Source organism: Vidua macroura, chromosome 6 (assembly GCF_024509145.1).
Source record: "Vidua macroura isolate BioBank_ID:100142 chromosome 6, ASM2450914v1, whole genome shotgun sequence".
In the NCBI taxonomy this organism is placed as follows: Eukaryota; Metazoa; Chordata; class Aves; order Passeriformes; family Viduidae; genus Vidua; species Vidua macroura.
Window position 1 is genome coordinate 18679679 of NC_071576.1, and position 22720 is coordinate 18702398.

Here is a 22720-nt window from a genome sequence, read left to right on the forward strand (position 1 = left end):
TATGAAAAGCTTCAATACTTTTATGAACCCTTTTTTTAATTGCCAAAAGTACTTTACTGTATATTATTAAAAGAACTGCAATAATGTGGAATATCTCCCCTTACTCAGGTTTCTACTTCATTTTTCTTAGTCGTCTATTCTTGATAACCCACATGTGCTTTTTGTCAGGTATAGTGTTTCCTTGAAAATGAAATAATGTGCATGCCTTGCTTCTGCAGTCCTCATTTACAAACCCATGCTAATGCCCTGCATTGTTCACATCAGCATATACTTCAGAACTTCACATCAACTCTCAAATTTTCTTAACATGTTTCCTAAATGGGGAGAAGTTCCTAACACTTGCATTGTAAGTCAGATCAATGAATTATGTATTGGTTCCTGACCTGTGAATGCCCAAAGGAATTTGTGAAGATATATGAGGTCAGGATTACAAAACCGTCATTTGAATTGTTTGACTTTCTAGTTAAACCAACATTCTCTTTTCCTTTCTTTCTTCTTTTCTTTTTTCTTTCTCAGTATTCATGCATGCATTTTTCAGTCACAATGAAGCGTAATATGAGGTTGTAATCAAAAAAAGTATGTGTTTATGTGAAAAAAGAAAGCTCTTGCTATGCTCACAGGCCCATTTGTGGCTTTAAATGTCCTTGTCTTCCATGGCTTTCTATTGGCCAGTGTTGCTCAGAACATACTTAGCTCCCCCCTCCTTTTCTGCGCAGTCTTTTTCACAGATTGCCCAGCTTTTCATAAGAGAGGCGTAGGCCTACTGCCTTATTCAGGTGATGTATTTCATTTGCAGATGCATAGTGTGATATGTTATACAATGTGTCATATTGCATGTTTTTAATAATCCTTCTGTTATATATTATTATGATTTATAGTTGAAGGCAGTGGGGTCAGGATTTCACCATAAAATGTGCTAATTTGTTTCAGGAATGGCAATTATTGGTCAAAAATTCACCAAGTCTCTCTCTGTATAATGGAAGTATTTTAGTAATTTTTAGTTTCAGCCTTTGTTGACAGTGGCATTTCAAAGAGAATTAAAATATTTGTTACCTACTTTAATGGTGGAATGCAGTTTCTCCATGTGGTACCATAACTCTTCTTCAATGGAAGAACTCTTTTTAAAGTAGAATATTAAAAATTTTGACTGAACAATAATGAAAAATACTCCTCCATGTGCTTTCTTTGAGAGATCTTTGTAGATAAATCCTCTACTCACAAAAAATTTATACACAATTGCACATGTATGAAAAATTCCAGATAACTGAGCTTAGAGGTATTAAAGTTTTATCTTTGCTACAATAAATAATTTTTTTGTTATTAAAAGATTACCTGATGAATCAGTGGTTGTAAACTCCTTTTTTTTTGACAGAAAATATTATCAATTGAAAATAGTGATTCCCTCATTGTCAGAAATGCATAACTGATGCAGGCTTTTGTCATTCTCATTATCTCTATTTTTCACCCTTCTGTGGTAAGGCAAGTAGGTTTAATTACCAGGGGCTAATGTACTTCAGTAGAAACACCAAATGAGGGGAGGCATAGTACAGGGGAAAAGAGGCAGGGCTAGGTGTGGATATATTGCACACCAGCCCTCGGTAGTCTTACATGATACTTGGGGTTAAGAAAGAAAGTAAGATAATTTGTTGAGGAACTGTGACACTCAGCAATATTAAATTTCTAAGCTTTGAAATAACAAAGTACTCAGCATCTCACTTTCTGGTAAAGCAAAAAATTAGCTTTTGTACATGGAAGTAGAAGAGGGGTAATTTCCATTTCTAAGTAGCTAAACCATCTCTTTATAGATAGTATATATTACCATATATGTTATGTATAAGATTTGCTTTATAAAAAAATTTATTAAGGCTTATGTATGAATGTTGTGCATTCTGCAAATTCAAGAACAATTTTGAAGGGAGAATTGGAAAATAAGTCATATTTCATGTCAAGGAAACAGATTAAATAGATAACAATAGTTAAAAAACAGATTCATGATTGTCATGTCATAAATGTCAAATGCATTTATCAAATGGCTATGCATATAATGAGTCACAGCGCCCACATATATATATTTGTTATTGACATGTGTAGCTCCTTAAGTGTACCTATTAATTGCAAACTCTGGAGTACAGTTTGTTCTCATTGTACATTGCTTTTCTATATGCATATTAGAAAGAGATAACTTTTAAAAGAAAAGATAAAATCTGAGAAAAGGAGGTAAAAAAATTATTTAACTCTTTGAGAGACAAATAATATTTGTCTTTTAGAAACTGAAGAGAGGACTGAACAGAAGTTTCAGTAGAACATCTGAAAATATCTCCATGAATGAAACTACAAAAGATGGATATTTTTTGTCCCTTTCAGATACCCACATACTTATTTTAATTAACTTGCTACTATAAATACAGCAAAGTTGTTGTATTTTTTAAATAACTCTTTACTGAATATGTCAACAAGATAATATATAGTGTATAGTGAGGTTTTGAAGTTAACAATGCGTGCAACATGGCAGATTGCAGAAAACAGGTAACGCAGACTTCAAACCATCTATTTTTCCATGTTAAAGATAGAAAGTATACCAAACACAGAACAGAATCAAGTGTGCATATCTCAGTTTAAATCAATTTTATGAAAGATCATCTTCATATATTTGGGATCAACTCATGATAACAATTTGTTTAGTAGCTTTTCTGTTTCTGAGAGGATCAGAATTCAGCTCTCATGAGGCACATTTCCACAGAGCCCCAGTGTAATAAAAGGTTACCAAATCTCTTCTGTGCTAGTTTTCCATATGGACTACTAGCCAGCGTCCTTTTAAAGAGCAAAACATTCTCTGCTGTACAAAAGTTTAATGCCCAATGCTTCAATATTGCCTGTAGTATCATCTGGGATACAGAGTGCCCTGTTCAATAGAGTTCAGGGAAGGAGTGATCATCAGCTTCCTAGGATTATCTCTGTGTTTAGAAGAGAGCATCAGGCAGGATTTGATGAGGCTCAGAGCCAGTAACTTTTGGTTTTGGCACTCACTTCTGTTTTGTTTTTCCACTGAGCTGTAAGGATAAGTCATGTGTAAAACAATTATTCTCATGTTCAAAAGAAAAAAACTTTAATATCTCCATGTTAAATTTAAGGTGAAGAAGTATTATAAATGTAGAATTCAATGGGAATTAACCACTTTACTGTCAAAAGCTGAGACTGAACTTTCACTTCAATGCCATTAATAAAGTGCCTTATGTAGATCCTTAAAACAATAATATCAATATGCATAACGTTTTCTGTTTGCAAAATTGAAATTAATAAATTTTTCAGAGGGAGAAACTTATTTTCATGAAAAAAAGAAAATTATTCAGAGAAAAATATATTTGAACTACTCTAGTAGCAAATATCATATGCTACTTCATTTTTCAATTTATTTCATTTTTGCATTATATTCACTGTAGTCCTTTATTGCGTTACATGGAAAACTGCTAGTATCTTTTCAGTTCAAAGTAGCTTATTTCCTAAATATAAAGAAATTCAGTAATAATATTCCAATAAGAACCTGTTAACACAAAGTACATGCCTTAATCAGGTGTTTGTTTCTGCCAGCAAGCCACATGCAAGTAGCACTTATTAAAGTGACAGAATCCATGAAAATAAGGACCTGTTCGTAAATATATGCGTTCTTCAGAAGGAAGCCAAGTACTGGGAACAGCAGTGTCGTGATACTTCTTTAACACAATTTCACTTAAATGCTTATTTTATTCTACTCACCAATCTTTCTGCGCATCTATGTCAACTATTGGCAGTATACAATGGAAGATGGGTGAGAGTTTGTCTGAAAAAAACTGTCCCCAGATCTAATGAACTTGATCAAATCAGGACTTAAAAGTGAACATTTTGAGTGAGTTGTACATGCACATATTTGGCACTTCTGCTCTATAGCCTTCAGTTATTACATGTGGTTGGATATTTGTCCTAAGTGAAAATCACCCAAGTTTTACAAAGCCCAAGGAAAAAGCTACTAGTCTTAAACTTTATGTTGCCAAAAGATTATTGTCCATTTTTAACTCTGACTTTTTCTACATACTTTACCTAGTGAAATTTGCTCGCTAAGTGCTTATCTAGGTGGGAACTGAAATGAAATCTCAGATGTTTACGTGGCTGACACTTTGAGAAGTCCCAAATTCTGTTGTAGGTTAAAATACATTAACTCTTTTGAAGCTATGGAACAATTAAACAGGGAGAAACATTCTTCAAATTACAGATATGACCCTTCAGTTGACTACAACTCTGAATTTTTTTAGATAATATTCCCAGCTCTATCCACAAATTTTGGTATAAGGTGCTAGCTATGTTTTTTCAGAAGAGCTTTTGTAGTAAAGAAACTTTTGTCAGTATCACTTATAATTTGATATAATTTTTTTCATACTGAAGAGAAGCATAAAGTATGCTATCTTTAATATCATTATGATTTTTGATCTAGGTGAGTCATAGTCTACATATATATATACACATACATATATATGTTTCATCATTCAAGATCAAAATGAATAGTTTGTAAATGCCTTCTGTTTTCACCCTATTCTATACGTAACCAGATTTGTTGTCATCAGGTTGGGCTTGCGGATGATTCACCTGCAGTACAGGCCAAACTCCCTGAATAAGTCAATTGCTACAAATAAGGTGCCTATGGTATAGTGAGGTCTAGAACAGAAGATTCCTCCTGCATCAGTAAATACTAGTAAGCTAGTACTTTCAAAGGAGACCTTTTGAAACCAAATGTACAACCAGTTATTTCATTGAAATTAAATATGAAGTCCACACCCAATGGGAATCACTGGCTCTGCTTAACTTCAAGCAAACTCCAGCATTCAACAGAAGTATGCAGAAGCACAACTGTTTGCTGCTTGTCTTTTGAGCTGTGGCATCTAAAATATGTTAAACAAAACAAAACAAACAAAAAAACCCAAAAAACACCAAAACCAAAAACCAAAGTCCAGAAGTATAAACCTTATCATTAGTAAATAGATGACAGAAAAAAACCCATCCACTTTGCATAGACATTTCTACCTAGAATTATGATATTTGAAATCATATGGTAAACTTTTAATCAGCAAAATTTTAGTGACTTAACTATTACAGTAGCCAGACAAGTTGCTTAGAATATCTGCAACAGCTGGAGAAAATAGCTAATATATAGAATACAGACTGGAATTTCAAAATGTGATTTTAAAAGGTGTTGGTGGGAGGATGTGGTTCCTTACAAAATGGTCATACTTTGCCATCAATCATAACTGGGTTTATTTTGTCATTGCAGAAAATTAGTGTTATCATGTGACCTGAATTACAGAAAATACATGCTCATAGACCGCTGAGTTTCAAGAATGGGTAGAGTGAAATGAGCAAAGGATAGGATTAAAATCCTCTCTTCCAGCATAAGAGTTTCATAAAGTGAAAAGTCTAAGCATTCCACTGTGAAAGTGCTTCAGCTTTTACTTCCAAACCACATGCAGCAATTTTCTGTCTACCCCTCGGTGATCACTGTGAAACTTTCTCTCTTTAGTTCCCTACTACCTCAGGGAAGTTTTGTCTCTATCTTTTTTCTTTTGGGTTTTTGTTTTTTGTTTTTTTTTTTTTTTCCCAATGTGATGTAGTTTAGCTTGTCCCCAAACACAGGAGAAAATTAGCTATATTAAAAAAGTAAACTAAAAAACCCCTAAATATAAAAAAGCAAACTGAAAAAAACCCAAATAATTAGATTCCAACACAGTTCTTGGCAGTCACTGAGTTAGTAGAGTGGCTGAAATATTACATAATTTTGAGAGCTGCATTATGGTTTTAATACAAGCATGATATTTTGCATAGTGCATGTAAAGCTAAAGGACTGAGAAGAATCTGAGGGTATAAAAAAAGCAAATTCTAAATCCAGCTACTGCTTACGAAGCAGAAATCATTATGGAAAACTCGAAAATGCTTAAGGTAAAAGAAGGGTAATTCAGAGGGACACTGTGTACCTGTGTTCTTAAAATTCCCCAGTCAATCAAATGCTTAGCTAAGGTCAGTCTCTGTATACTTTAATTGGGAAGGAAAAAAAGCAAAACAAACAAACAAAACCCACAAAGATTTGTACACGATTTTCCCCATTTCAGTTTATAATAGCCCTCGAGGTCTTCCCAGTACTAAATAATTTTTCACAATATACTTCTTGTTTGTTTTGTCTTTTTGTCATTTTTTCCCCTATTTCTCCATACTGAACATAACTCAGGCCCTTAAACAAGGCTTGAACCATACAAATTATTAGCAGAACCTTTCCATTGCCATTATATTTTGCACCATGTTTTCAGCAATATGCACTTTTAGATTTCAAATTACATGAACACATACATGAATACTGCAGAGCTGGAAGCACTCAGGATTTCCCTCATTCTGGCTTTACCTGAACATGCTTTGTCAACAAATGCTGCTCTATTAACAGGTGCAACTAAATGACAAAAGTAACTCTGTTACATACTGTTACATAACCTTCACCTCCCACTGAGAAGGGTCAGAGAATGCCTAAAGCTTCTTAATCCTGATGAAAAGCACAAACAGTTTCTGAGATAAAGTATATAGTATTGGGGACATTTTCAGAGCAACTTTTGCAAATAGGAATCAAGGTCACTTTGAGTTTGACACTGAGTTCTTTCCATGTTTCCTATTCCAAGTAGATTGAAAGAAAACTAATCAAACAAGAGAGTAGCTTTTTTGGCAGCGCTCAGAACTCCAGCTTTCAGCTGGAGGTGAGAAGTGCAGACCTGACAAAGAGGAAGGGATGTATTTCCAATTGTTTGAAGCTCAACAGCAATTGCTGGGTTCAAGTCAGAAGGGTTGCGCCCATTTTATCTGAATTGCTTTTGTCTGTTCCTAGTGACCCTGTTTTAATATGCACTTATTTTCCTGTATTCCAGGACACCCAGAAACTTAACATCCCTCAGACTGCTTCGACAGCAAAGTGGTTAATGTTTGAACAATGAGTCATTCTTTCCTTTGCCATGACATTGGGTTCTTATTGTACAACCCTGTACAGTACTCAGCAATATTTTTTTAAAGATTTAAAAAGCAAAGAGTTACAAAACCATTTGCAATTAACTTGAAATAGAAAAGATAGCACTTTTTTTTAAATCCCATTATATAGTACACCGTATAAATTACAGAGTATTCAAATGCATAAATGCATCTGTGTAACATTTATCAAATGTAATTTTTTTCATTATTGTTGGGGGGCTTATTTTTTCTAGAGTTTTTTCTCCTTGTCCTAGAGACCCCCATGGTCCCTCACTATCACGTATGACAGTGCTCCAGGTCTGAGACGTTGCTGTTGCAGTATCGCATGTTGTTGGGGATGTGGCAGTCTGTGTAGTTAATGCCCCCGTTTGGGGTATAAATGGGCTGCAGTCTGAAATCTCCTTTAAGGAGCTGATCATTATTTAAGGAGACAATCTGGAAGCTGGTTTCCGTCATCTCCAGGATGGAGTTGTCCTTCTTGGTCCCTGCCTCACAGTAGTCATCTTTCCGACGGCCCCGGTTATATTTCCACTTCTGGGAGGTGTAACGACCTTTTTTGTGCATGTGCCAGCAAAAAATGCTGAGCAAGACCACGAGGACAAGTATCACTGCACCCCCAATCAACCCTGCCAGCAGAAATGGGGAGCCTAGGTTCTGAGAAGTTGTCTGTTCATGGCTGGAAGGGATGTTGCTGCCATTGAAAAAGGAAGCCTTGGTTGTGGCTTCTGAACAGACAGTATCTTCTCCAGTTCGGTAGTTGTTATAAGTATCCAGTGGAACCAAACAAATCCGGTAAGTGGATTTGGGCTCCAGATTTACCAAGCTTGATTGCTGCTTCTCACCACTAATTATTCGTTCATGAACAATTCCTCCTACCAGACTATGGCCCATTTTAACCCATGTGAGTTTATATGCCATCACGGTAAAAAGTGACATCCAGTTGACTTGGATGCAAGTGTCATTCACAAAATGGATGGAGAGCTGAATCCATTCAGACAAAGGAGGTGTCACCCTTTCTCTGTCCTCCCTGTCAGGCACAGTGGGGAGTGTGGCTATGATGGGAGTGAGAGGATTATATTTACTACTTGAGGGAGGAAATGATGGGCTGGGAACTAATGTAGTCGGCATGGTTGTAGCTGGGACTGGAGTGATGATAAGTGGTAGACCAGGGGTGGTGGTGGGGCATGATAACATATTCATATTGAGCTCCCTGACTGCCATACCTCGGACCTGCTCTGGTCCCTGGCACATAAAACCACGTACATTGATGGAAGCAGGAATAAATTTGAGCCATTCAGTGACCCACTTAATGCTGCAGTCACATAACCAGGGATTATTCCTTACAGTGAGTTGTCTCAGGTTATGGAGATTATCAAATACTCCCTTTGCCAACATCCGAAGTTGATTGTTGGAAATATCAAGACGTTCCAGTTTGCGGAGGTTTGAAAAGGCTGTAAGTGGTATATGGGTTATCTGGTTGTCCTGCAAGTAAAGTCTTAGCAGATGTGTACCTGGAAGATCGGGAGGAGGGTAAGTCAGTGAATTCCGAACTATTGAGAATTCCTTGAGCTTGGAGAGGTGGCTAAAAGTGCCTTCAGCTATGCCTTTATTAGTGAGGAGATTGCCATCCACAATCAGACGCTCCAGACTTGTAAGATTCTGGAAGGCTAGGTCTGAAATGACGGCAATTCGATTTTCATCTACACGAAGTTCTTGTAAGTCCAGCGGAAGGCCTACTGGCACGCTGCTTAAGTGATTCTTGGACAAGAACAGAAGCTTGAGGCTGATGGCTTCCTGGAATGCCCCATCCTCAACGCCAACAGTGGAGATGGAGTTGTCATCCAGGTGCAGTTCTTCCAGCTTCAAAAGCTGAGCAAGAGCAGCACGTGAAATGGTCTGAATGTTGTTTTCCTGCAGGTGGAGAACCCTGACATTCTTGGGCAGGTTCATGGGGAATTCATCCAATTGATTGCCATACAGGTAGACTGTGTGCACAGACTGGACATTGTGCAGCTCTGCAGGAAATCCAGCATTATTAATTTGGTTATTATGGAGGTAGAGGACGGTTACACCCTCCGGTATCCCAAGAGGCACTGAGGTCAAGCTTCGTTCATTACAGTAGACAAAGTTTCGGTCACAGCGGCAAACTTTTGGGCAAGCCAAAGTTTTGGAGACCTGTATGTAGAGCCCCAGGGAAAAGATAAGCCATGATTTCATGAGAACAGCCCAATCTGCGGGCCACATTTTAGTCCACAAACCCATTTCTAATTTAAAGAAATAAAGTAACAAAGTGTTTAAGAACTGGTAACAATAATAATGCACAGGTAATGAAATCTCAGGTCGTTAAAATTGGCTTCTATTTATGTCCAGTGTTCAGGCCAGAGTTAAAGTCCTGGAGGCTAAGCATAAAATAATCCTTTTATAATAAGCCTACCTCCTACTTCTGATAAGGAAAACACAGTCTTATTAGCCAGGATTACAATGTTTGTTGCTTTCCTCCATGTGCGCTGAAAGAGCCAGTAGCCATGTCTTTGCAAATGAAGAACAGGTTACTTTAAAGCTACCAAAAGTCTCTGTGCTTGGAGGAGTATTTCACTGAAGTCTGCTGGCTTCTGTCAGCTTTCTGAAGTCAGCAAAGTCCTCATATTCACTATCTGCCAGATCTGGTCTGCCTGTAAAAGGAAAGAGAAAAGAAAAAGCTGAATATCATGAAATGTTTAATAGGGAAGATCAAGCCCATTAGAAGACTATTCTAAGTCTGAGCTCTTTATGGATTTCAGGGAAAAAAAAAAAGAGAAAAAAAAGGCATTAATATTAAACATTAGCTTAATATTACTGCTAAATAGTCTTGAAATAGATTAGATACAAAGTCATTGCAATGACTGAAGGACTTTCAGTGACTTCAGTGAAGGCTAGATCTATTACTTTCATTTGCATACTATACTTCCAGTCTTTGTCCTCTCACAGTCTGTTTAAAATTTTAGAACAAAAAACAACCCAAAAAACTGAACCATTTAACGGGAAATTTTTGCTCAGGTAAATATTTTTCTTTTGCAGAACCACTGACTTCAATGACTACTATTCACTGATGTCTGACAGAGTAGACTCTGGGCTGTATTCTTTAATCACAGTCTATGTTTTCTTCATTTTCTACCAGAGTCTGGAATATTCTGCTTCTATTTCTGTAATACTGTTACATATATTGTCCAAATTAATACACACTGCCTGATTATTTTGCCTCGCTCTAGTGAATTAGAGACTTATGAGGAGAGTCTTTTAAACAAGTATGGTAGTCCATGAAAGTAAGATACCCTGCTGTAAGATATGTACTTGCTAAAACTGTCATCCTGATATTGGTTCTGATGCGAACTGTGCTGTCAGTAGATTTCACAACTTGCTTTCCACTAAATGAAACAAGCTCACATCTGCTAAGTTATTGTTTTAAGAGATCAGCTCAAACTATGGCAGTTTTGCGGAACACTTCCTTTGAAACCGTAAAGGTTAGATATGGCTTTTAATTTTGCTACACAGTTATCTGTGAATGGCTACATAAAGAAGTGTATTAACTTTAGTGTAGCTGAGTTCTTTAATGTGTATTTTCAGCTGGTAAGCATACTTTTTATGTTCCCAGCTACTATTTATTATTCAGCTCTATAACCAAACATTCCCACTCTCTAAAGCATGCAATGAAAGGTACTGTGTTGTTTGATGTTGTCTTATTATATGTTGTTTCCAATGATTGTCACCCCCCCACACCCCATATGCACAGTTGGACCTAATAATATCAACCTTGGCAAGTACAAAGCATGTGCAGATCTCAGGGTCTTCAATTGCAGTGACATAAGCACAGTAATTTTCCAGATTTTGTTTATCCAGATCAAAGCTCAGGCTAGGATTTCAAGAAAATAGAATTTTAGCGAACAAAAATCCTGTTTCTTAATGGTGGTTGCTTTTTAATTTTTTTATTATGATATTTATATTTATTTAAACAAATTAAGAACATCCAGGTCATTCAGAAAAAAAAAAAAAAAAAATTACTTTGTGGTACATAAAACCTTGTTCGTCTGATACAGCTGTGCAGTTTATAACATGTCCCTGATGCTACTTTTAGGAATCTTATGGACTGGTAGTTTAGAAAGCATCCTTAGGAGTCAAACTGATATAATCCTTCAACATTGCACTTGCAGAGTACTGTATTTATCTAGAGCATCATCAGGTATCAGCCTCAAGGTTCAAACAGCTGGAGATAAAAAAGTGAGACCTTGAAAAATCCTGTTTATCAGTATGAATTCAAATTTTAAAGATATGTAAATGTAATAATGTATTACAGCCTATAATGTACTGTCCTTTTATAAAAACAGTAAAGTTAAGTATCCCACTGTTCATGGTTTTCTATTTCACATGCATATTTCAGTCAAGACTGATTTCTTTTCAATTATGCCAGATGACGTGATGCTGTAGAGAAACTCTTAACAGGATTACATTCTAACATGAGCCTGAGTATGACAGTTTATCCGCCTTTAATATGGCCTGGCTCCCATCTAGATCACAGTGCTCTGATCCGTCATGACACTTTCTTTTAAAATGAGAATGGATATGCAGAACATCCTCTGAGTTGCTTGGGACCACAGAGAGTAATAATAGTTGTTCTCTCACTTTCCCGTCATCATCAGAGAGAGACAGCCTGTCCCTCCTAACAGATCCAATACCCTGCACTCAGCCCGCTTCTGATTCTAAGTCCAGTCACTGATTAAGCTTTATTTCACTCCCAGGTATAATAGAAAGCCCAGCTGAGAACATGCAGCCACAGGCAGCTGCAGTTCCTGGTTTGTTGGGAATCTCCTAAAAAGGGACTGTCATATTAAAAATTATTTATGCATTCACCTCATTTGAGTACTCTGCCCAGTGTACCTCTCACCTAAGTAGGTGTGGCACCTGAATTAAAGGTTTCAGTAATGATTCAAACAAATTAGGTCAAGCACACAGCATTTCTCATTAGATATTACAAGAAAAAGAGCTTTGATTAGACAGTTACTTAATCAGATTGTGGAGTTTCTCTCCTTTTTTTGTTACATGGATTTTGTTATTAGAAATCTGTTAAAACTTTCCTAATGTTTTCTTAACTCGTGATGGAAAGAAAGGTAGTCCTCTTATTAATGCCAGTATCCTAAACTCTAGATATCAGTCCATAATAAACTGATACAATAAAAATCAGTACAGATTATATGTACTTGGGACTACTCTTGATTGTACTAAGCAAGAGCACAAGGACATATCTAACTAGATATTTATGACTTCACAGCTGACTGTGGTGTGGCAGAGGTAAAGAATGAGGAAGCAAGAATAAAACTGAATGTATTTAAATAACTTTTTTGGGAAGGGTTTTACTTTAGTAGTCTTTTACAACTGCTTAATACTAACTTAAAATAGGGCTCATAGTTGTTGTACTTTTCAGCATATCTCAGGGACCCTAATGCAAAAGTGAGTTCTGTCTCCATGTCAGAAATCTCTGGGCCAAAGACATTAAAAAGATTGATGAGTTGAAAACCTGCTTGATTAATAAAAAAAGAAACTTTTTGAAGGAAAACAATTGTGTGTAAACTCCAAAAGGCTAGAAAAGTGTAAACAGTTTTTTCTTCAGTAAACTGCCAAAACTGAAGGCAGGTAGAGTCATTCAGCTTCCCCTCCATTCCCCTCTCCCCACCATTCCTGGCATTCTGGCTTCCTAAAGCAAGCTCTGTCTCCAATATGACTGCAAATACTAAATTGAGTGTCTCTGCAAATTTGTGGATTTTTTCAGAAGTAGAAATTTGGAAGTGGAGGAATTAAAGGCATTCCTTAGCTATTGTGATTGTAAATCTTGGGAGTTGATTGAGAAGCTGCAGGTGGCAGTAACTTTTGAAGTCAGAAAGTTCTATAAACCAGTCTAGGTAGAAAAAAAGGCAAGTGTCACAATTAACTTAAAATTTAAGAAATCATCAAGCAAATGTCTCAATAATAACACATCTGTCCATCAACAATTTGGTAATTTTTGTTTCTATTTCTTCCCCTGTTCACTTGGTTTCTATTATTTCTCACTATGTCCTCCTTAGACACAAGTTGTATCTTCCATGTGTTTAAGACATTTCCTGCCTTACTGCAGCCAGGATATTAAACACCATTAGAATTTAAGGAATGATACAACGAAGTTAAGAAAACTGCATTGAAATAGATGAGAAAATATCACGTTTTAGGTGGTCAAGCCTGAAAATTTGCCTTAGTAGTTCCTGCAATCAATGGAAATGTTTGCTTTCATAACTTACAATGCATTTCTGATCAACATTTTTATCCCACTGTCTTTTTTCAAACCTGCCTTGCTTAAATTCCCTTTTGGCATAACTGATGCTAGCTGGAAAAGAAAAATTCTGGCTTTATGTACTGGATAAAATATAAAGATATTTTAAAGGTTGAAACATCTGGCTCCAAGTTGGAAAGGTGAAAGTTTTTTATTAATCGTACCTTTACTGGCCAGAATCCTCCATACAACTTCCAGCTTTTGTCACACTGCTGTGCATAGCCATGAAATAATTACTATATTACTGAAAGTGATATTCAATTATAAATTTGTGACATGTAGGGGGAAAAAAAAAAAATCAACTCACTAGTAGTCTGCTTGTGGAACTTCTTCCTACCTCACTGACTGATATACTGCCTCAGTGGCTCTGCCTACATTGTCTAAAGAATCTCCAAAGCTGCTCTTAGAATCATCGTTCCCATTTTTCATTCTGCAGTCATCTTTCCCATTTTTCATTCTGCAGTCTTCCAAACATGCAGTCAAGGCCTCTGTGGCTACCTGAGAACCTAGTGATATTCAGGAAAGATAACAGAGAATAGAGAAGATAACATATGGAACCAAGCCTGCATTGGAACACTTGCAACCCTATGTTATAAGCTCAGAATTTTGAAGTGTTCCTAAAGCCAGGCTGTCTGTCTTCATTAGCCTAGTCCTGGTTTACATTGAGGCTATAAATTTTTCAGAGATAATAAAATTAAGAATACTTGACTATTCTTTCCTTCAAGGAATACTGAAAATAATAAAAAATAGGTCAAAGGAATCCAAGGCCTTTTTTTCTCTGATAGTCTAACCAGTTAGCATCACTTTTCCCAGCAGTCCATCTGTTTATCTGGACCTGAATGCCATGCAACATAAATTGAAAGGCAAGCAAGACCAAAACCAAACAGTCATACTTACTCTTTTCACTATTACTAGTCAGTGACTCTTATTTAGCACTAAACCATTTGGCATAAATTTTCTTGGCTGTACTGCAGACCAGGGTTATAATCAAGTCATATAATCTTACTCTACATAATTATAATACACAGTAAGTACAAGGGTATTATGTCTGGAATTGAATGACAAACAGAAAACAAATCTAATTCTTTTCATATGAAATCTAGTACAGAGTTCCTTGTTCTTAAGAAAAATATCCCTGTGTATCAACTGGTAACAAGAAAAATTACAGAATAACACCTGACATGTGCCTTTTTTCCATGCAAGTAATGTTCACATCTGTGAGTGCATACACTAATGAATTTCCTGGTGTTTTGGTTTTTTGGGGGATTTTTTGGTTTGTTTTTTTTGAAGTGATTAGGAGCCTTGGGTGATAGTTTGCTGTATATATTTCTCTATGAGTTACTTGGGTTTGAACTTTGTGCTCATATTTTAATAAGAGTCTATAATCTTTGCATTAAAGGCATAGGGAAAATGACCCAAAGGAATCAAAATGCTTTCATAGGAAGCTGTTTTGCATGCCTGCTGTTCTGGCTGCTTCATAGCTATGAGTGTGTATTATGTAAGAAGAAGAGGTAAGGAGGAAGAAAAAGAGCTGAAGAAAAAGAGAGAGGAAAAAACATCCATGGTGCCCTCTTCTAGAATGAGTATTGATAATAGGATAATGATGAGTAGCTAGTATAAGAAGGAACCCTTAGAGTGTCTCTGTACACTGTTACAGACACATGAAGTCTATATGAACCGATTTTGGCAGAGAAGGGCATTACTGTCTTTGCAATATTGTTAGCAAAATGGTTCAGCAAATGTACACATCTGAACTCTTGTGCTTTTTTCTATTCTGATCAGGATGTTTCTGGTTTTACTTCTCAATTTGCATTTATAATTATTCTCAAAACCTCAGATCAGGCAGCCTGAGGATGCAGTGAAATTTATTTGGATCTGCCTTGGTGGAGACAGGAGAAAATTTAGAGAGTGGTACATCTTGCAACAATGGGTGTAAAGATATCATTTGCTGTCCTTCTCCTTCTGGTTCTTCTGTAATCTTCTGATCATCCAAGCTTTTTTTCTCTTTCTAGCTACATTCCTGCAAATTATTATGTGGACACATTGCCCAGAAGGATGCAGGCTTCAGGAAATCCCTTTTTAAAAGTCATGCTATTATAGTGAACAAGAGCTTTGTCTTTGGAAATTTGGGTAGTGTACAGGTTCAACAGGACTCTGATGCAGCCCAATTCCTGACTGCCAGGAGAGGGAGCTAAGCCAGCAGGAAACTTTCTCTCCCCTGAATAAACAAATAAATAAATAAATGTGGGACTTGTGTTCTTCCCACTTTGTCTGTCCTCACACACATGCACACACTTCTTCCTCAAAGTTGTCTGTGACTACTGACTTGTTTGATGGCATCTTTGTTACATACCTGACAAACTGAGTTGTACAGGACTTTGTTACTGGGAAAATTAATGTTCATGTATTCTTATAAAAGCACTATTCCCAGCTTCATTGTTCAAGACTTTTTTACTTGTGAGTTACTACAAAGTGAAATTACTTCATAGGCATGAGGAGTCATGTAAGAGGGAGGGAGAGAAAAGAGAACAAATAATGGAAAATAGATAGGTTTTGGGGGGAAAAAGCTCAGGTAGAACAGATTTTTTCCTTGCAGTAACAGGATCCAGTAACAGGTCAAGAGAGAGATCCTACTACAAGACATAATCACTAGAGTGACTGCAGTACTCCAGGAAGCAGAGCTGAAACAGCTACAAGATCAATAGCATTAGTGGTGGGGCCATGAATTCAAGGCTGCCAGTCACCCTGCCAGGCACTGTGCTGTACGACACACCCTGCTCAGCTCCTCACACTTCTCCATAAATGGGTGTCGAAGTGCCAAAGTTCAGGTGTGGAGACTGCCTAGACTAATGTTATCTTCATTCTTGTGTTTAACAGTTACTGAATTGTAATAGAAGGAAGTTATTCTGAAAATTTGACACTGCACAACTTCATCAAGACTACCTCATCTGTGAAAACAAACAAACTTCTGAGCCCAGAAACAACTGTGTTTGCAGCCTGTGGCAAAAAAAAAAAAAAAAAAAAGAAAAATCCTTGCTTGCACACACATAGGTAAATACAAATTTAGTTATTAAATAGTTTTAAAAATAAGACTTTTTTAGTAATAAAACCCATAAATGAAATACTGTAGAAGGTCTACTGGAAGACATATCCATCCAAATTCATGTTTTGGTTTGTCATACCACCCAGTCTTATCTGAATGACTGTCTGCATGAATTAATCTTACATGGACCTATTTATATTGATAATTTCATCTTAGGAGTGCTAGAAATAGAAAACTGCCACCAAGAATATCCTGCCTGTTGAGTCCTGAATTCTAATGTAGGAAACATCCAAGCCTAGTATTACAACTAATTGTAGTTGTTAGAATAAAAGTTAATAAGGACACACATGGCAAATTAAAAAGCAAAATCTTTAATTGCCTATACATGAGCAGACAGGACTCCCTCGCAGAACACAAGGAAGAAGAAAAGGTGCAGAATTCCAGGTTTTTAACCAAGGCGAGCTTCTGAGTTGTGTAGGACTTCAAGGCAGCCAAAAGTCATTGATAGCCCAAGCATATTTTTATAGGGAAATATCCCTGCCTTCATTATAAAATTGCTGATTGCTGAAAAACTACTCCAGATGGTGACCATCATGATATTTTCACTCCAGTGGGCAAAGATGAACAGATGATCACCTTCAGGACTCATATTAAATGGAGTATTGCACCTAATAGCAAAAAGGTTATTGGTGTCTTTATTAACCTTGCCCCAAGGCCTACTTTAATTTTTCACCAGTCTAATGCCGCAGTGTTTCCAAACTTAACAAATTTGTCAAACAGTGAGAATGATCTATTTAGTATGGCAGTATATTAAAACCCTAGTCTTTCATCCCCAAAAGCTGTTCTCATATCTTAAGTGAAATAGTTTTGATGGATCTCATCTAGAACTCCATAAACTCACCAAGGAATGTACCCTGTGATGATGTGAAGTTGGTTTGAGAAAGCTGGAAATGGCAGATGAATCTCACATGAGGAGCTACCCCGAATGTTTCAACAAAATACATTTTCATTAAAATATATTATTTTACTGAAGCAAAAAACCTGCATGTAGATTTGTCAGGTTTGATAATGTTTTCAATGGGAAATGTGCCTGAGGTCTAATGTTTTCTGATCCATTGTGACCAGAGACAGAGAGAGAAAAAACAATAGGGGAAGAATAAAAAAAATACTTTTTTACCCAAAAACATAAATTTGGACACAATTCTACCTCATAAAAGCATTTGTAAAATAGTGTTTACATTCCACAATTTAAACCCATGAAAATTGTTGTGGAATTATCTGCCTCTGGACAGCTGCACTTAAGTGAAAGAAATAGAAAGATAATTTTTCTTTGCCTTCTTGACCATTTTTCAGAAGGCTTACAGCTTTCCTTGATAAAACTGGACACGACTGTTTGAGAAAAACTATTAATACTAAACTAATTTCAAATAATTCCCCTTTTGGAACACATGCATTCTGTACTGTGGTTAGCATAATGCATTTTGTACTAAGAAAAACTGATGGCAACCTGCTGTTTCTTTGCAAACAAATTGGTCCGTACCCATAAATTATTCTACACTGTGAAGCAAACAGTTTGCTTTTATCTAGAGATATGTGGCCAGCCTGGCAAAACATCTGTGGAGAATTTGAGAAAGCTGCTTTTAGTGACCTAAGTGGCTAAGCATTGCTGCTTTGGAGACAACATTTTGACACATTTTTAATGTGTTGCATGGTGCTACATCATTGATGAGATCCTCTACGGCGTCACTTCACCTTGTGGGGTATTTTTTGTTTAGGATCTCAGGCAAATGGGTGTGGGCTGTGATATTCTTGTATTTTATATTTGTAGCATATGGCCTGGAAAAAAAAATGTGGAAGGAGCTGCCCCTCAACTTCTTAGACACCTCAATATAAATAAAGTTGAAAGTGTCATCATATGTTCATCTTTCCAACAAAGGCAGATGGAGGTCTCTCCTTCCTATTTTAATATTACTTAGCATGCTGCTCCTTCACAGCTCTAAGAACTACTCCATAAACACTTAGGAGCTATAAAGAAGGATTATTAAAGTTGTTTGCAGTCTTAACTTCTGCTTCAAAGAATCTGTCATGTATGGTATAGTCACTTATGGGGCCAGTGAACAAAAAATGTTCCCCAGATATAGAAAAAAATCTTGCTTATATGACACTCCCTGTAACAGGCAAATAGAAGGTTATCAAACAAAATTCTTAAATCATTGCCATCAGATGGTCAGTTATCAGTAAAGGGGAAAGATATTAAGATGATGGATGAAGAATGTACAGCTAAGCCTCTGAAATCCCGTTCAGCTAAATAGCTGAATTATTTATCAACTGTACAATATTTCAGCATCAACAGTGCCTGACAAGAGCCTGGGGATCTGGATTTGTTATCGTTTCCCAGTGATCCAATTGCACTTTTCTGTATGCACAGGTGGAGAAAGTGCAATAATCTCACTGCACCAGATACGACACAATTCATACAGGAAACAACTTGTGCTCCTACATTTCATCAGAAAAAAAAATCAGTAATGTTAAACACTGAAGGTATAGCTGCAACTGTAACTGCCTTATAGCAAAACAAAAACATCCAGACACTGGTTATCTAGACACCAGTAAACCCACTGATTTTCTGAGTACAGAGAGGAAAGAAACACCAGAGGCAGTAGGAGAGAAGAGTTTACCAAGGGTACAGACCATCAACAGATCTTTTTACCTCACTTACTTTTGTTTGGTTCTGCTATTTTTTTTTGCTAATTGTCATCCAAGATTCCAATCTTGAATTGTCATTCAAGATTCCAGAAAATAATAACTATTTTCAATGAGAGAGTCCTGTTGTCTCTTTTTAGTGTTGCTGTTCAAGCACATATCCTAAGAATGTATACATCTGAGGATTAAAAGGATTGAAGAAAAGATGATAATATTAAAGAATTTCTTTGTAGCAATGGGGATGTGAGTCCTCCTCAGGTCCTGATTCTGACAGATAGCAAAATTTTTGTCACTTTGCTCTGATTTGGTTCTGATTTAGTGAAAGGCTACACTACTCCCTTTCCCCAAGAGCCATTCAGACCTCCCATTTAACCTTGAAAGTTCTTTGAGGAAAGAAGGCTGCATGGGACAGAATTTAACATGGGGCAGCTTCAGTTTTAGCTCTAAGTAGAAATAAGAGCAAGCTAGAAATAGTAAATAGACATTTCTAACCCAATGATTCTCAGCTTGTGGAATTAAAACCACAAGAATCTCCTGAGAACTCTTAAGGGATCACAAAATAATACATACAGGCAGTGTTAGCCAGCCTGCAGGATGAAGGAGTGCCGATTATATGTTTAAACACTGACTGCAACAGTTCACATCAACCAAGAAACTACTATCTGCCTTTAATTTCTGGCAGCAGCTCAGTTCCCTGGGGAAGAAGAGACAGAGCAGCAGAAGAAATGGTGTTTACATCTGCAGTTGTGATTTAAGTCACTTTTCAGTCTTCCTTCCGGTATACTATTTCCTTGAAGGAGCAGAGATGCTGCCAACACAGAAGGTGCTCAAAGACAAAGCAGAGCCAAACAGACATAATTTCCAGAATCTGGATGTGTTGCTCCAGCCAATTTTTTTTTTGCCCCATGCTGATGACTGTAGAACTGAATATTCTGTATGAATACTTTCACCTGATATACCAAATCACAAGTCTTCCGACCATGAACCAAGAAAGGAGGACCCAGTAATGGCAATAGATCTAATTTTGTCCACAATGTACAGAGTGCATACACAGCAAAGAGTCTGCCATCTTTGTGCATTTATGAAGAAGCAGCTCAGAACAGAATAAAGCTCTGCTATTCTCTCCTGAAGCTTCTATCATTATATTTTCTAAATAACTTCTCTAAAACATTTTTAAAAGAGCTTATCTAAGCTTATTTCAACTGTAAAGTTCAAAGCCTTTATGTTGAACGATCCTGACAAAGATGGAAAAGAACACAGAAAGCAATTCTGCTTTGTTTTTCCACTTCTCCCCTTTATCTTTGAGGTCTGTGTGTAGCTGCATCAGTTGATCAAAATCGCCAGGACGCTCAAAAATGACACATACCAACAGTAAAGCAAAGACCATAGTCCTCTGCTATTAATGCTTCATGGTAGGTGATTTTTAGCCACGTGCAGACAGCCAACAAGAGACTTGCAAACCACTTAAACTCTCTTAGTAGCTTTTAAGTGGGTCCTAAGAGGTGCAGAAGCCTGGAGTTGGCCTCCAGCTCAAATGTAAATTCCATCTGACATGTGCCAAATTATTCCAGGCAGCAGAGTCCTTATCAATATGTGTCCTTGTGCTACTTTTCAGCAGAGTTGTTATTGCAAGGAATCACAAATATTATCAGCATTTTGTGATTATACAAAACTGGACCTCTCAAATGAGTTCAGAAAGGCAGAGAGGCAGTGCACAACAATAAAACCTGAGAGAGAGCCAGAGGGGGAAATATATAAAGAAAAGGTGAGATAGAGTTACAAGCTATTCTGCAGGCAGCAAAATATGCCTGCTCAAAAATGCAATTATTGTTTTCTTTTGTTTGTAAGGACTCTATTTTTTCAGGTCACTGCATGAATCAAATAAGAAGACACTCATGTTTTCTGTGCAGACCTCTGGGTACTTTAAATGAACTACATATAAAGATCTGCTACAGGATTTGGGAATTTGCTGATGGGTTTTTTTTTGTATGAAAAACTGAGGTAGGTCTCTAATGCAAGTATCTTTGTAAGTATGGGAAATCTTGGATTTTGATTTATGTCTACACCAAAATTTTACATACCAAATGCACAGGTTCTTCTTCACACTTCTGCTAATAAGGCACATAGCTGGCATAACCCATTGATGTAGGGTACAAAGACAGTACATGCAATCCATGGTATTTTCAGCAAAATTACCTCTGCTCATCTGCTCTGACATCTACATGCTCTTTTTTATAGGAGGTTATAAATTAAGATAATTTAAATGCAAATCAACTTTGACAGCCATGGAAATATTGCTGTTGCTATATGCAAAAGAGCAGGCATGGGCTTGCACCTTCCTGTTTCATTGCATACACTGGATACATACATGTGTATGTGGAAGAAGAGCAGATGAGGAAAAATATCAAAATCTGCTTTATATGAAGACATGAATGGCAGAAGAGCCTATAAGCAGCCTGGAAAAAGGATTTTGAGAACTTGTCTAACTGCAGATGTTGCTTTGATTGCTCAAAGGAAATTTTCTTTTAGTGCAAATCCCTTTTTATTCCACCTCTTTCTCTGGGCTACTGCATTTGTGTTGTGTTATGTAGAATACACAGCTTAGACGACAGAGAGGCACTGGTGATTAGAATAAATATGAAGGGGGGAAGTCATCTGAGGCTTCACCCATCACCACCACCACCACCCCATATGCCTTCAGTTTGGATTTGGCAAGAATTTCTCAGACATTTCACTTTAAGTCTATCTAGACATGTCTGACCCATTACAGCAAACAGCTGACCATAATTCAAGAAGTAGTGTGAAGTAGTAAAGGACAAAAAATAAAACAGTTACAGTTATTCCAATGGATAAGACTTATTGACTCATAAGAGTTCAGCCCAAAACAGCTGAGTTTGTTTACTGTAAAGTATTATTTTAAAAATTCTTTCCTTCCTATTTGGATTAAAATAAACTGCATTTCCTAATAACACACATCGTGAGAGATGCTGCTACATGCTCTATCCAAACACATGCTCAAACAAACCCACCCTGGCAGCAACTACCTTCAAGGCCTTTAAGTCTCTTGGGAGATATTGCCCTCCTCTGCTCCAGTGAAACAGAAAACCATCCTCTATTCAAGAGGAAAAAAAATCTTGAAATATTCTGAAAATATTTCAAGTATTAGCCCCCTTTAAAAAAAAAATAATCAAATCTTCTGCTTAGGGCTTATATGAAGGAAGAAATCTTGTCAAAGCAATAGTGTTTATTACTATTATTAATAACAACTACTTTTAAAGCACAGATAAGGACTGACTAAGCACATGTCAATGTTTAAACACATTCACTGTGGCTGTTCTGGTCACTTTCTGAGTTCACTTCCCACAAATCACTGAGCTGCACTGGAACAAAAGAAAATATGAGGTGATTTGAATAGGTACCTGCAGCATATGAACTGCAAATACCACTCTCCACCTGGGAAGCTTCTGACTCACACTGCCTCATAAGAAGCATGGAATTAGGAAAATTATTGCATAAAAAATCTATTTTGAATACCAAGAGAAACTGTGATTCATTAAAATTAGTAAGGTATCTGTAAAACAGGTAACAAAAAATATTTCTTTACACAATAGATA

At 36.8% G+C, this 22720-nt stretch overlaps 1 protein-coding gene across 3 annotated transcripts in view; it reads right to left on the bottom strand.

Annotated features, from left to right (window-relative positions):
* Window positions 1-1043: 1043 nt before the first annotated feature.
* FLRT2 (fibronectin leucine rich transmembrane protein 2) overlaps window positions 1044-22720 on the bottom strand; it is a 62862-nt gene continuing 41185 nt past the window's right edge. For all 3 annotated transcript variants that reach the window (XM_053981071.1, XM_053981069.1, XM_053981070.1), the window contains one exon: window positions 1044-9698. In XM_053981071.1, coding sequence (XP_053837046.1) covers window positions 7303-9288 — 1986 coding nt within the window. In that variant the 5' untranslated portion in view covers window positions 9289-9698 and the 3' untranslated portion in view covers window positions 1044-7302. The remainder of the gene's footprint in view (window positions 9699-22720) is intronic.